Here is a 13,817-nt window from a genome sequence, read left to right on the forward strand (position 1 = left end):
TAGTTTTCTGGCTAGGTGGATGGGAATGCTGTATACTGTGTTTTATTTAGAAACAATGTCCTTGTCTATTCCTAGCTGAATTTCACAGATGCAAGTTAACACTATATGCAGTTCTAAGGTTCTTAGTAGATTTTTGTACATGATAGCAGGCTTAAATTCACTGCAATTAGAATATCGAAAATGTAAGATATTTTACATTTTAGATATTCCTGGTTTCATCCAAGTAGAAAAGATACCACAATATGATCAACTGTAATTTTATAGTCCTCTTAGATTCAATAGAAATGCTGCTTGCTTTTTTAATGTTATTTTAATGTTACTACACTGAGCAACAAGACTTGAAAATAGCACTCCTGGAATCAAGTTCTAGAGACTTGATTTCAGTAAAAGACGCACGTCTAGTTCTGGTCTCACAGTGGTATCCCACGGTTTACTCTCACCGTGCTTTATACCAACACGGCAACCATGCTGTGCTGTGCCCATTGCCCTCTGTCTCCTCAGTTAACTTCTCCGCAGAATAACCGTCAGAATGATCAGAATACTCACATGCACCACCTGAATGTGCTTGGGGTACATCAATTTTAGCCAAAATGCTGCAAATAAGAGCTATTTTTCAAAATTTGTAAAGATTTATCAGCTTCAGTGGGTCAAAATGCAACTTATCATAAGCCACTGGATAAACATCTCCAGACTCAATTTCTTACAGTATTCTCTAAGACACCAAATTTGCTAGCTCAAAAAAAAAAAAAAAAAAAAACCACTTTACAATGCCACTGTTAGAACACTGACAGCCTGTCTGGGATTTACTAAGCTTCATTCTAAAGGTATTTATTAAGCACCTATCTGTGTCACAGGCATTATACTAGATACTACGGCTATGATAGTGAACAGGACAGGGCACAGCCTTTCCTTCAAATGGAGTTTTAGCAAAACTTACAGGATCCACGTTGAACCAAACTAAATCTGAAGTAAAGATTCCAGTACCAATTTCTTTGTTTCTTTTTTTTTTTTTTTTTTTAGTTTCTTTTGATAAATTGATATAACAAGCAAGACTTTTCATGGAAGTATTTCACCTAAAAAGCAATAAACAATCAAATGCCCAATCATAATAGCCCTTCAGAAACAAATTCAGCAGATTGAGAATAGATGTTTTATTTCAGTAGTGTTTCAGCTCTTTATTGATTATCTGATCTTCATTGCTTTGCCACTTGGAGCTTCTTCATATCTGTTGATAAAGAAAGTGAGGGATACTTCACTTCCTGTCAGAACTTCACTTTGTTTTCAAACAGTGTTTGCTTGATTGTTCTTTAACTAATAAAATACTGTGTCAATCGGGATATGAACTTTTAATTCAAATGTGCATCTAGAGAGCAACACTTAAGTGCTAAGCTAGAGGCTAGATTCTAAATAAGCTTTACTGTCATAAAAATATAAGCATCCCTGAATGAAGGTTTCAGGAAGCCTTGTGCCTGAACATCAGTATTCATCAGACATCCCATGATGAGTAAGTCACAATATATGGGTCAGTACAGCAAACTTGAAAAGAGACTCTGACTCCAAGGTGAAATTTGCTTTTCCTTTCAACAAACAAGACTTGATATTACACCAAAACATAGAAATGTATTCTGTGTTGACTCAGTAAGCTGAAACCCATCTGTGAATCTCTCAGACTTTTCATTTAATTAGATTATCATCACAAAGATTAAGGAGAATAATATGGTATAATATTATTACTTACTCTTATGTAAGAAGTGATTTTTTCTTCAAAAGTCAAGTTTTACATACTGTGTCTGTGCCGCTGTTTGCTCTTGTCCACTGCTTGTGCCTTTATGTAGTTCAGATCTCCCTCTTCCATGACGTTCTTTAGGAATGTTTATGTTGGAATATTACAATCCCCATCTTTATCCCTGTGCAGCCGAACTGAGATGGTAGGACAGTAGAGAAGATGAGTCTATCAAACGGTGTCAAAGAGTTCTGAGGGCAAAAGATATATCGTTGCTCTCCACATTCTTCCTCCCATAATCACAGCAAAGACTGGTCCTACCATCTGCTTTCACACACACCCTTCAGGCTGGAATTTTTTTTGTCTTCTTTATTTGCAAGGCTGCTCATGTGGAAAAGGAAGGAAATAATCCCCACTGCACAATACCAAAAAAAAAAAAAGAAAGAAAGAAGGGAACAGTAACCCCAGATTCATGTTATTTCTCTGACCCTAACTATGGAGATTAAAATCACAGTATTTGACAGTATTTGAGCCTGAGGTTCACACAAGGGAAGTTACCTATCCAAAGCCACACAGGAAGTAGCACACCTGGATCTTAAACACAGATGTTTTATACTTTAAACTGTGTTTAATATTGAGGCCAGGGGACATATTAAATCATAACATGAACCAATTTCTTAGAGAATGATTTTACTTAATATTAAGTAAGTTTCAACTTATCTTGTTTAAAGCACACGTAGTTAGGCTATGGAGAACACAAATTCCTTATGAATTATTAAAACAAAATACAAGCTGTTGAGGGCAGATTGCTCTGGGCTGTGTCACCAGATGCCCAGGAGGATGCTAGCATTCTTTCCTCTATAATTTTATTTTGTTAGGGAGAAGTACCTCAAGCGAAGATGTCAAAGCGTAGAGTAGATCTTTAAATCTTTTCGACTCTGAAGTCGTAAAACTTAGCCCTAAATCTGACAACATGTTGTTTCAGTTGACACAGAGCAGTGAAACAATGCATTTAAAAGATGACAGTTGAGTGCCTGTGACTGCAGTAGGAATAGAGGTCTCAAAATCCCATTCACTAAGCTTCCCCTGAACCCCTCCTGTGGCCCCAAAATATTTCCATTGAACTCTTGTTACCCTGGATCAGTGTGAGAACCACAGACAGAGGTTCACTGTTGTTATAGACTTGAACTGATGGCCCTTCCAATGAATAGTTCAAACATTGCCCCCCACCTTTGTTCCTCCACCTATTATAATGTTTTTCTCATCAGAAAATGTGAAGCACTTTACAACCATATTGTTGTCGTTCACTCCTAAGTCACGTCCAACTCTTTGTGACCCTATGGACTGCAGCGCACCAGGCTTCCCTGTTTTTCACTGTCTCCTGGAATTTGCTCAAACTCATGTCTATCGGTGATGCCATCCAACCATCTCATCCTCTGTCGTCCCCTTCTCCTCCCACCTTCAATCTTTCCAGCATCAGAGTCTTTTCCAACAAGTCAGTTCTTCACATCAGGTGGCCAAAGTACTGGAGCTTCATCGTCAGTCCTTCCAATGAATATTCAGGGTTGATTTCCTTTAGGATGGACTGGTTTGATCTCCTTGTTTGCAAACCGGTTTTTAAAACGTGTTTTTGTAGAGAAGAGGAACTCCCTGTGATTGTCCAGCCTTTTTGCCACCAATCAGGTGAACTCCAAATGAAGATGAACGTTTCCTGACTGGCTGAGGGGATTGCACCAAGGCAGCATTTGGATTCCTGGCTCTCTGTCCTTCTCCTGCTCTTTTGTTGAGCTTATTTGATAGTCTGAAGGAATGTGCCTCCTTGGCATGGCTGTCTCATATTTTTATTTTCAATGTGATAAGTTGTTGCTGATTTTAAAAGACAGTAGTTTCACCAAAGCATGTATTCTGGCCCTTTCTCCGTGAGCTACGAACAGAAGCTTGCCTCCTTAGCGCCCTTTACACTCATCAAACCAAAGTGGACAGAGGCTGGCTGATAAGCCCACAGTCAGGATAATGTTCCTGTTCATACTCACCGATCATCTCTTTAGAATGGTGTACTCATTCTAAGCAGGCCTCCTGGCCTCAAAGGTGAAAATACCATCCACCTCCTGCCAACTGGTGGACACGTGGCACCTTTGAAAGCTTCAGTAGACAGATGGAAATGTCAGCCGCCCAGCATTTTCAGCCTGCTTTTCCAGGAACTAGCCTGGTGACCCTGAGAAAGTCACATAAGAGAGCTGCCCTTTCTGCTGTGTCCTCGTGAGTGAGATGACATGATGTTGAAATGAAAATGTGTGGTGCAGAAAGATATCATAAAACACCAGTTTAGCTGCAGTAGGCACAAAAGCCAGCAAATACTGGAGGGAACACTCCATTTGTTTCCTTTGCTGACTGAAAATATGGTCAACACTGGGCTTCAGAGTAGGAGTACGCCATATTACTGCAGAGCTCTTAATATGCATTTCAGAAATAATTGGAATGCCCTGAATCTTTAAAATGATACCTCTTATCTGTAACACATAAATACTTTTTAAGGAAGTGTATGATAACTTGATGGGAATTAAAACAAAAACAAAAACTAATTGCCTGGTCCTTTTTAATTGTCTAAATTAAGCCAGCAAATTTGACAGTGGTCAAAGTTAGAAAAAATATGAGGGCAAAAGGGAAAAGGGAAAGTCACTTAGTTGTGTCCAACTCTTTGCAACCTCATGGACTATACAGTCCATGGAATTCTCCAGGCCAGAATACTGGAGTGGGTAGCCTTTCCCTTCTCCAGGGGATCTTCCTGACCCAGGGATCGAACCCAGGTCTCCTCCATTGCAGGCGGATTCTTTACCAGCTGAGCCACAAGGGAAAACCAAGAACACTGGAGTGGGTAGCCTTTCCCTTCTCCAGCAAATCTTCCAAAACCAGGTCTCCTGCATTGCAGGCAGATTCTTTACTAACTGAGCTATGAAGAAAGCCCAAAGGCAAAAATAAATAAAAATAGATAAATATAAACAATTAGATAAATGGCATAAAACCAACTAAACAACACTGTAAAAAAGTAACCTCCTTGTAAATGCTCGCTGTTTATAAGACCTGAAGTCAGTGCTGAGGCTCCCAGGGCGTTTCCCACCTTATAGAATTAGGTCTGGCGGAGGCGGCGTCCAGTGCGTGAATGGATGACACAAATCTTTCGTGTTGAGCTGCTTCCATCACTGTTTCTTTGGTTGAGTCACATGCTTATGGTTCCCTTGTGTGCTCTGCTCTGCCTTTTCGCCACTTCATGAGGAACCGGGCACGGGCTCGCCCTTACCGTGTGCTTCTTGTTCTGGCAGCACTTCGACATGCCCCACGACATTGCTGCGTCCGAGGATGGGACCGTGTATGTCGGAGACGCTCACACCAACACCGTGTGGAAGTTCACCTCGACCGAAAGTACGGCTTTTACAGCGTGATTGTCCACACTTTTCACTCAGGTTTATTGCTTAAAAACATGTGAAAAGAAATGTGCTTGTCCTTCTCTTTTTATGGTTAGTAGCGTAAGAATTCAAGGTTTGATTCAGTTCACTTCAGTTCAGTTCAGTTGCTCAGTCGTGTCCGACTCTTTGCAACCCCAAGGTATGATTGGCAGTTGTTAAAAGACCTCTTTGGTAGTCATTTCAGGGATTAAATGTCTTTAAAGTGGAAAGCAACTTTTTTTTTTTTTCTGCTGGAAGTTATACCCTTGTTTCCACAGATATTCCACAGGAAATTCTTGATGCCTGAAGAAATGTCTATTATGTTGAAAGCCCACATTAATTCCCACTTAGCTCTACAGGGAGGAGCTGGCTCTGGCAAAGCAGAGAGGCTGAGGGAGGCATCACTTCACAAGTGGCTGTTCGGCTCTCAGTAGCTGCAGAGCATCTCAGAAGACCAGTATCTGAGTCAGACATGTTTCATCCCAAACAGGAGGCACTCTGCATTTTCCCTTCAAAATTCAGGTTGTTCAAAATACTGAACTGTCTTTTCATGAACTCACAAATCATGTCTGGGAACAGAAGAGCGTCTCTATCAGGATCAGGCCCAGCTAGTTTGGGGATTTCTAATTGTACTTTGGACATTTCTAATTCTTAAAGGGTATTCTAAACTAGCCTCTAAACTAGCCTTTTTCTACTAAAAAACTTAAGCTTTCTAACTTGAACAATACCAAATGCTTAAGAGGCCACAAAACTCAGTGTCCAGAGATGCTTTTAAAATATGTCAGGGTACAAACAGGAAGAGAAGATGAGGTTAAGGAGAAGAATTGAGGATAATAAATTTGAGGTATTGGGAGTTACAACAGGTTTCTTTAAATAGAGAAAAAATAAAGACCGGTGGGCTTGATGAAGGTAAGAAATACTACTTACAATAAGGAAAAATGCAAATTATAACAAGGAAAAAATACAAGATATAACAAAGAAAAGTAAAATAATGAGTCCAAAAACTTTAATCGTATAGCATACAGGTCTTGGGCAAGAATCCCTTAGAAGAAATGGAGTAGCCCTCATAGTCAAAAAAAGAGTCTGAAATGCAGTACTTGGATGCAATCTCAAAAACGACAAAATGATCTCCATTCATTTCCAAGGCAAACCATTCAGTATCATGGTAATTGAAGTCTATGCCCCAAACAGTAACACTGAAGAAGCTGAAGTTGGACAGTTCTATGAAGACCTACAAGACCTTCTAGAACTAACACCCAAAAAAGATGTCCTTTTCATTATAGGGACTAGATTCCCTAGAATGTGAAAGTAGGGAGTCAAGAGACCCCTGGAGTAATAGGCAGCTTTGGCCTTGGAATACAGAATGAAGTAGGGCAAAGGCTGACAGAGTTTTGCCAAGAGAATGCACTAGTCATAGCAAACACCCTCTTCCAACAATACAAGAAAAGACTCTACATGTGTTCATCACCAGATGTTCAACACCAAAATCAGATTGATTATATTCTCCGCAGCCAAAGAGGGAGAAGCTCTATACAGTCAGCGAAAACAAGATCAGGAGCTGACTGTGGCTCAGATCATGAACTCCTTATTGTCAAATTCAGACTTAAATTGAAAAAAGTGGGGAAAACCACAAGATCATTCAGGTATGACCTAAGTCAAACCCCTTACAATTATACAGTGGAAGTGAGAAATAGATTCAAGGGATTAGATCTGATTGACAGAATGCCTGAAGAACTATGGATGGAGGTTTGTGACTGTACAGGATGTGGTGATCAAGACCATCCCCAAGAAAAAGAAATAGAAAAAGGCAAAATGCTTGTCTGAGGAGACCTTACAAATACCTGTGAATAGAAGAGAAGCAAAAAGCAAAGGAGAAAAGGAAAGATATATTCATCTGAATTTAGAGTTCCAGAGAATAGCAAGGAGAGATAAGAAAGTCTTCCTCAGTGATCAATGCCAAGAAATAGAGGAAAACAATAGAATGGGAAAGACCAGAGATCTCTTCAAGAAAATTAGAGATACCAAGGGAACATTTTATGCAAAGATGGGCACAATAAAGGACAAAAAGGGTATGGACCAAACAGAAGATATTAAGAAGAGGTGGCAAGAATACACGGAAAAACTGTACAAAAAGATCTTCATGACCCAGATAATCATGATGGTGTGATCACTCACCTAGAGCCAGACATCCGGGATTTCAAAGTCAAGTGGGCCTTAGGAAGCATCACTACGAACAAAGCTAGTGGACATGATAGAATTCCAGTTGAGCTATTTCAAGTCCTAAAACATGATGCTGTAAAAGTGCTGCACTCAATATGCCAGCAAATTTGGAAAACTCAGCAGTGGCCACAGAACTGGAAAAGGTCAGTTTTCATTCCAATCCCAAAGAAAGGCAATGCCAAAGAATGTTCAAACTATCACATCAGGTGCCCAAAGTATTGGAGTTTCAGCTCATCTCACACACTGGCGAAGTAATGCACAAAATTGTCCAAGGCAGGATTCAACAGTACGTAAACAGTGAACTTTCATATGTTCAAGTTGGTTTTAGAAAAGGCAGAGGAACCAGAAATCAAATTGCCAACATCTGGTGGATCATTGAAAAAGCAAGAGAGTTCCAGAAAACATCTACTTCTGCTTTATTGACTACGCCAAAGCCTTTGACCATGTGGATCACAACAAACTGTGGAAAATTCTGAAAGAGATAGGAGTACCAGAGCACCTTACCTGCCTCCTGAGAAATCTGTATGCAGGTCAAGAAGCAACAGTTAGAACTGGACATGGAACAACAGACTGGTTCCAAATAGGGAAAGGAGTACTTCAAGGCTGTATATTGTCACCCTGATTATTTAACTTGTATGCAGAGTACATCATGCAAAATGCTAGAATGGATGAAGCACAAGCTGGAATCAAGATTGCCAGGAGAAATATCAATAACCTCAGATATGCAGATGACACCACCCTTATGGCAGAAAGTGAAGAGGAACTAAAAAGCCTCTTGATGAAAGTGAAAGTGGAGAGTGAAAAATTTTGTTGGCTTAAAGCTCAACATTCAGAAAACGAAGATCAAGGCATCTGGTCCCATCACTTCATGGCAATTAGATGGGAAAACAATGGAAACAGTGACAGATTTTATTTTGTTGGGCTCCAAAATCACTTCAGACAGTGGCTGCAGCCGTGAAGTTAAAAGATGCTTGCTCCTTGGAAGAAAAGCTGTGACCAACCTAGACAGCATATTAAAAAGCAGAGACATTACTTGGCCAACAAAGGTCCATCTAGTCAAACCTATGGTTTTTCCAATAGTCATGTGTGGGTGTGAGAGTTGGACTATAAGGAAAGCTGAGCACCGAAGAATTGATGCTTTTGAACTGTGGTGTTAGAGAAGACGCTTGAGAATCCCTTAGACTGCAAGGAGATCAAACAAGTCCATCCTAAAGAAGATCAGTCCTGAATGTTCATTGGAAGAACTGATGCTGAAGCTGAAACTCCAACACTTTGGCCACCTGATGCAAAGAAATGACTCATTTGAAAAGACCCTGATGCTGGGAATGATTGAAGGCAGGAGGAGAAGGGGATGATGGAGGATGAAATGGTTGGATGGCTCCATGGACATGAGTTTGAGCAAGCTCCAGGAGTTGGTGATGGACAGGGAGGCCTGGCGTGCTACAGTGCATGGGGTTGCAGAGAGTCAGACACGAATGAGTGACTGAACTGAACTGAATTGAGTCCTAGTGGGGGCTGAGTGCACAGAGGTGCCTGAGGACTGACGCCCTTCGGCAGTAGCTGCAGACTTCCCTGTAAGCATGCCTGTCCCACCACCTGTCTCCACAAAGAGAAACCAGAGGGTTTGGGCAGATAAGAAAGCAAGGAGAGATGGATAATTCTCAGTTGCATGACTGAAGTCAGGCTTTTCAGAATAAAAATAAATCATTAAATACCCTTAAAGATGGAAAAAAAACTTCAGAAGTCTAACTAGTATCTTCATTTTACACATAGGAACATGATACTTGAACTCATTAAGACTTCTGTCTAAGCCTCTTTATTCCAGTATTCCAGTTCCACTCCAGGGGTTGGTACTAAACAGAGATGCATATCCGAGTCACCTGGGGAAGGTTTTCAGAGCACACATGGCCAGACCTCACTCACAATCTGCAGGAAAAAGAGGGGTTATAATATGAGTATCTTGGAAAGACTTCCCAAGTTAGTTTGAAATATCCCCTGATTGAGAAGCACTGCAGTACAGCATTCAGCTTTGAAAGAGAAGCCTTCTGCATAGTCCAGAAGGCAACCAAATAATAAATCTGGAAAACAGTACCTTGGGAACAGTAACACTGCCATGGGAGGCTGAACAAGAGTCTTGTGTATTTATGTTGTAGTATTTAACTAGGCAGATCAGTTTGTCAACTAGAAGACTGATAATCAAATGTGACAGATCCAGTAATCAGTCTGAGATGTCCACATGAAAACAGCTCCTTGATATTTCAGAAATAATACAGGATTGTAGACTTCACATGGAAGATCTCATTTTATGTACAAAGATCTTAGAGATATTATTTCAGCTTTCCCTAGGAGGATTTTATCCAGGATTCTAGGACCTGGCACCTAATTAGTGATTTATAATATTAAACTCTTTTCTAGTATAAAAATGTATTCAATGAATTAAAGAAATTTTTCTGCTGAAAAAAAATGAATATCAAAATTAAGGTTTCAAATTTTTGTGGGGGGGAATTCTGATTTTTCTCTCTACTTGCTGTGCTGTTACAGAAATGGAACATCGATCAGTTAAGAAGGCTGGCATTGAGGTTCAGGAAATCAAAGGTTGGTCAGATTCCTCTTATGCCTGTGAAACCCAGGGCGGTTTGTGTTTAATTCATTTATGGTTCTTGATTGTACTTAAAATTTTTCAGGTAAAAATATAATACAACCCGGTAATCATTTATGGTTCTTGATTGTACTTAAAATTTTTCAGGTAAAAATATAATACAACCCAGTAAATTATCTATTAACTTCTACTATGTACTTGAGCCTTTAAGCCTACATGTTGCCACTGCTTTTTCTGATAGACTGGAATAGTAATAATGAGCTCAAATTCAGTGATTTCAAGTGATGAAAAGTGATTGGGGGTGTAAGAAATCTATAACATGTGGGCCAGAGACATTTAGAGAGGAAAAAAGTCAGTTGGTCACTTCTGGAAGTATTTTAACCTCAGCAAATTAGAAAAATAACATCCAGCACACTGGGAAAGGTCTTCCTTTATGGGCTCTAATCGTTAGAGTGAAAAATATCTTTGGTGAGTTAATAATATAGGGGTCTGAAAAGATTAGCTGCTCCCTAAGCTCTAGTCTTAATACCATTCAGTCCCCAGCATTTACTGTGGGCCATCTATGTGTAAGATACAGCAGGTTTAAGGTAAACGAAACTGTGCCTGACTTCAAGACGCTTACAGCCTGTTAGGACTCTACGTGTACGCACACATACACATATGCATATGCGGAAGTGTTAGTTGCTCAGTCATGTCCCACTCTGTTGGACCCCATGGACCGTAGCCCATCAGGCTCCTCTGTCCGTGGGATTCTCCAGGCAAGAATACTCCAGTGGGTAGCCTTTCCCTTCGTCAGGGGATCTTCGCGACCCAGGGATCAAACCCAGGTCTCCTGCATTGCAGGCAGATTCTTTCCTATCTGAGCCTCTCTCTCTCTTTGGTGTATATTGTAAGGCGTGGGGAAATAGAATGTGGGTACTGGTAAAACTACTGGATTCATTTGGAATCCCGGTCAAATTATTTTCTCCCTTTCTTAGGTTCAGTTTATATGTATACATTTTCACTATTTGCAGGGGTTTGACATGGTCATGTGTAGTTAAGAACTCACTAGAGGTGTTCCTAATGTTTAAGTAGCCAAGTGGCTCATTTCTTAGTTACTTTACAAATTATTCTCCTAGATATTAAGACTTAACCGTAGGCTTCTTGTTTTCCTTTCTCATGAAAGCAGGTGGAAAAGACATGAAAAGAAGCTAGAAGCAAGAGGGAGTTTAGGGATTTTATATAGGCAGATAAGAAAATATAGCCGGCTCAAGGTTGAAAGGGGTAAGCCAATATTATAAAATAAGTAAATAGCAACTCTTTGGCATTTGTAGAGATTATACCCAGGTGACACTACTGAGTGACATTCATACAACACTCATATTGAAGAAGTTCCTATTTTCTGCTTTTGTTATATATAGAATTATTGATAAGTTCTGTCTGCCCTGAAATAGAGGTGTTGGAAAAGATACTATCTAAAGCCATCACTTATGGAGCACAAAAAGGGGCTATACAAAAATTAGGTTTAATCCTTACACCAACCAAGTGATAATTGCTCTTATCCTCATTTTACATATGCGAGGAAATAGAGGAACAGAATTAATACTAAGATATTAAATGGTAAAACCAGAATTTAAACCAGTCTGGCACCAAATCTATGTTCTGAACCACTGTTACTGTCCTATTGAGGAGAAATGAGTACCACCAATTCATTCCCCTTAAGTTCTTCCAAGAATTACAGATTGGTGATAGTTGTAGTTTATTCTGAAATTGCTGGATTTCAAAGTAGCCTCACACCATTTCTGTTTAAATCAGTCAGTTCAGTTGCTCAGTCGTGTCCAACTCTTTGTGACCCCATGGACTGCAGCACGCCAGGCTTCCCTGTCCATCACCAACTCCCAGACCTTGATCCAAACTCATGTCCATCAAGTTGGTAATACCATCCAGTCATCTCATCCTCTATTGTCCCTTTCTCCTCCTGTCTTCAATCTTTCTTAGCATCCAGGATCTTTTCTAATGAGTCAGTTCTTCACATCAGGTGCCCAAAGGCCAAAGTATTGGAGTATCAGCTTCAGCATCAGTCCTTCCAATGAATATTCAGGACTGATTTCCTTTAGGATGGACTGGTTGGATCTCCTTGCAGTCCAAGGGACTCTCAACAGTCTTCTCCAATACTGCAGTACAAGAGCATCAATTCTTAGGTGCTGAGCTTTCTTTATGGTCCAGCTATCACATGCATACATGACTATTGGAAAAACCATAACTTTGACTATACAGAGCTTTGTTGGCAAAGTGATGTCTCTGCTTTTTAATATGCTGTCTAGGTTGGTCATAACTTTTCTTCCAGGTGGCAAGCATCTTTTAATCTTATGACTGCAATCACCATCTGCAGTGATTTTGGAGCCCTAGAAAATAAAGGCTGTCACTGTATTGTTTCCCCATCTATTTGCCATGAAGTGATGGGACCAGATGCATGATCTTCATTTATTGAATGTTGAGTTTTAAGCCAACTTTTTCACTCTCCTCTTTCACTTTCATCAAGAGGCTCTTTAGTTCTTCTTTACTTTCTGCCATAATGATGGTGTCATCTGAACTTGTCCCGGCAATTTTTATTCCAGCTCATGCTTCACCCAGCCCAGCATTCTGCCTAATGTACTCTGCATATAAGTTAAATAAGCAGGGTGACAATATACAGCCTTGACATACTCCTTTCCCAATGTGGAGCAAGTCCATTGTTCCATGTCCAGTTCCAACTGTTGCTTCTTGACCTGCATACAGATTTCTTAGGAGGCAGGTAAGGTGGTCTGGTATTCCCATCTCTTGTAGGATTTTCCACAGTTTGTTGTGATCTACACAGTCAAAGGCTTTAGTATAGTCAATGAAGCAGAAGTAGATGTTTTTCTGGAATTCTCTTGCTTTTTTTATGATCCAGTGGATGTTGGCAATTTGATCTCTGGTTCCTCTGCCTTTTGTAAATCCATCGTGAACATCTGGAAGTTCATGGTTCATGTACTGTTGAAGCCTAGGTTGGAGAATTTTGAGAATTACTTTGCTAACATGCAAGATGAGTGCAATTGTGTGGTAGTTTGAACATTCTTTGGCATTGCCTTTCTTTGGGATTAGAATGAAAACTGACCTTTTCCAGTCCTGTGGCCACTGCTGAAGTTTTCCAAATTTGCTGGCATATTGAGTGCAGCACTTTCACAGCATCATCTTTTAGGATTTGAAATAGCTCAGCTTGAATTCCATCACCTCCACTAACTTTGTTTGTAGTGTTGCTTCCTGAGGCCTACTTGACTTTGCACTCCAAGATGTCTGGCTCTTGGTGAGTGATTATACCATTGTGGTTATCTGCGTCATTAAGATCTTTTTTGTGTAGTTCTTCTACATGTACTTGCCTCCTCTTCTTCTGCTTCTCTTAGGTCCATACTGTTTCTGTCTTTTATTGTAAAATGTTCCCCTGGTATCTCTAATTTTCTTGAAGAGAACTCTAGTCTTTCCCATCCTATTGTTTTCCTCTATTTCCTGGCATTGATCACTTAGGAGGGGTTTCTTACCTCTTCTTGCTATTCTTTGGAAGTCTGCATTCAGATGAATAAATCTTTCCTTTTATCTTTTGCCTTTCACTTCTCTTCTTTTCTCAGCTATTTGTAAGGCCTCCTCAGATAATCATTTTGCCTTTTTCTATTTCTTTTTCTTGGGGATGATCTTGACCACTGCCTCCTGGACAATATCACAAACCTCCATCCATAGTTCTTCAGGCACTCTGTCTATCAGATCTAATCCCTTGAATCTATTTCTCACTTCCACTGTATAATTGTAAGGGATTTGATTTAGGTCATACCTGAATGGT

At 40.1% G+C, this 13,817-nt stretch overlaps 1 protein-coding gene across 11 annotated transcripts in view; it reads left to right on the forward strand.

Moving 5' to 3' along the window:
* The window catches only part of PAM (peptidylglycine alpha-amidating monooxygenase), a 324,625-nt gene that overhangs the window by 301,369 nt on the left and 9,439 nt on the right, over nucleotides 1–13,817 (forward strand). For all 11 annotated transcript variants that reach the window (XM_019965490.2, XM_019965491.2, XM_019965492.2 and 8 more), the window contains 2 exons: nucleotides 5,044–5,143; nucleotides 9,928–9,981. In XM_019965490.2, the coding sequence (XP_019821049.2) occupies nucleotides 5,044–5,143; nucleotides 9,928–9,981 (154 nt within the window). The remainder of the gene's footprint in view (nucleotides 1–5,043; nucleotides 5,144–9,927; nucleotides 9,982–13,817) is intronic.

This window comes from Bos indicus, chromosome 7, assembly GCF_029378745.1.
Source record: "Bos indicus isolate NIAB-ARS_2022 breed Sahiwal x Tharparkar chromosome 7, NIAB-ARS_B.indTharparkar_mat_pri_1.0, whole genome shotgun sequence".
Lineage (NCBI taxonomy): Eukaryota > Metazoa > Chordata > Mammalia > Artiodactyla > Bovidae > Bos > Bos indicus.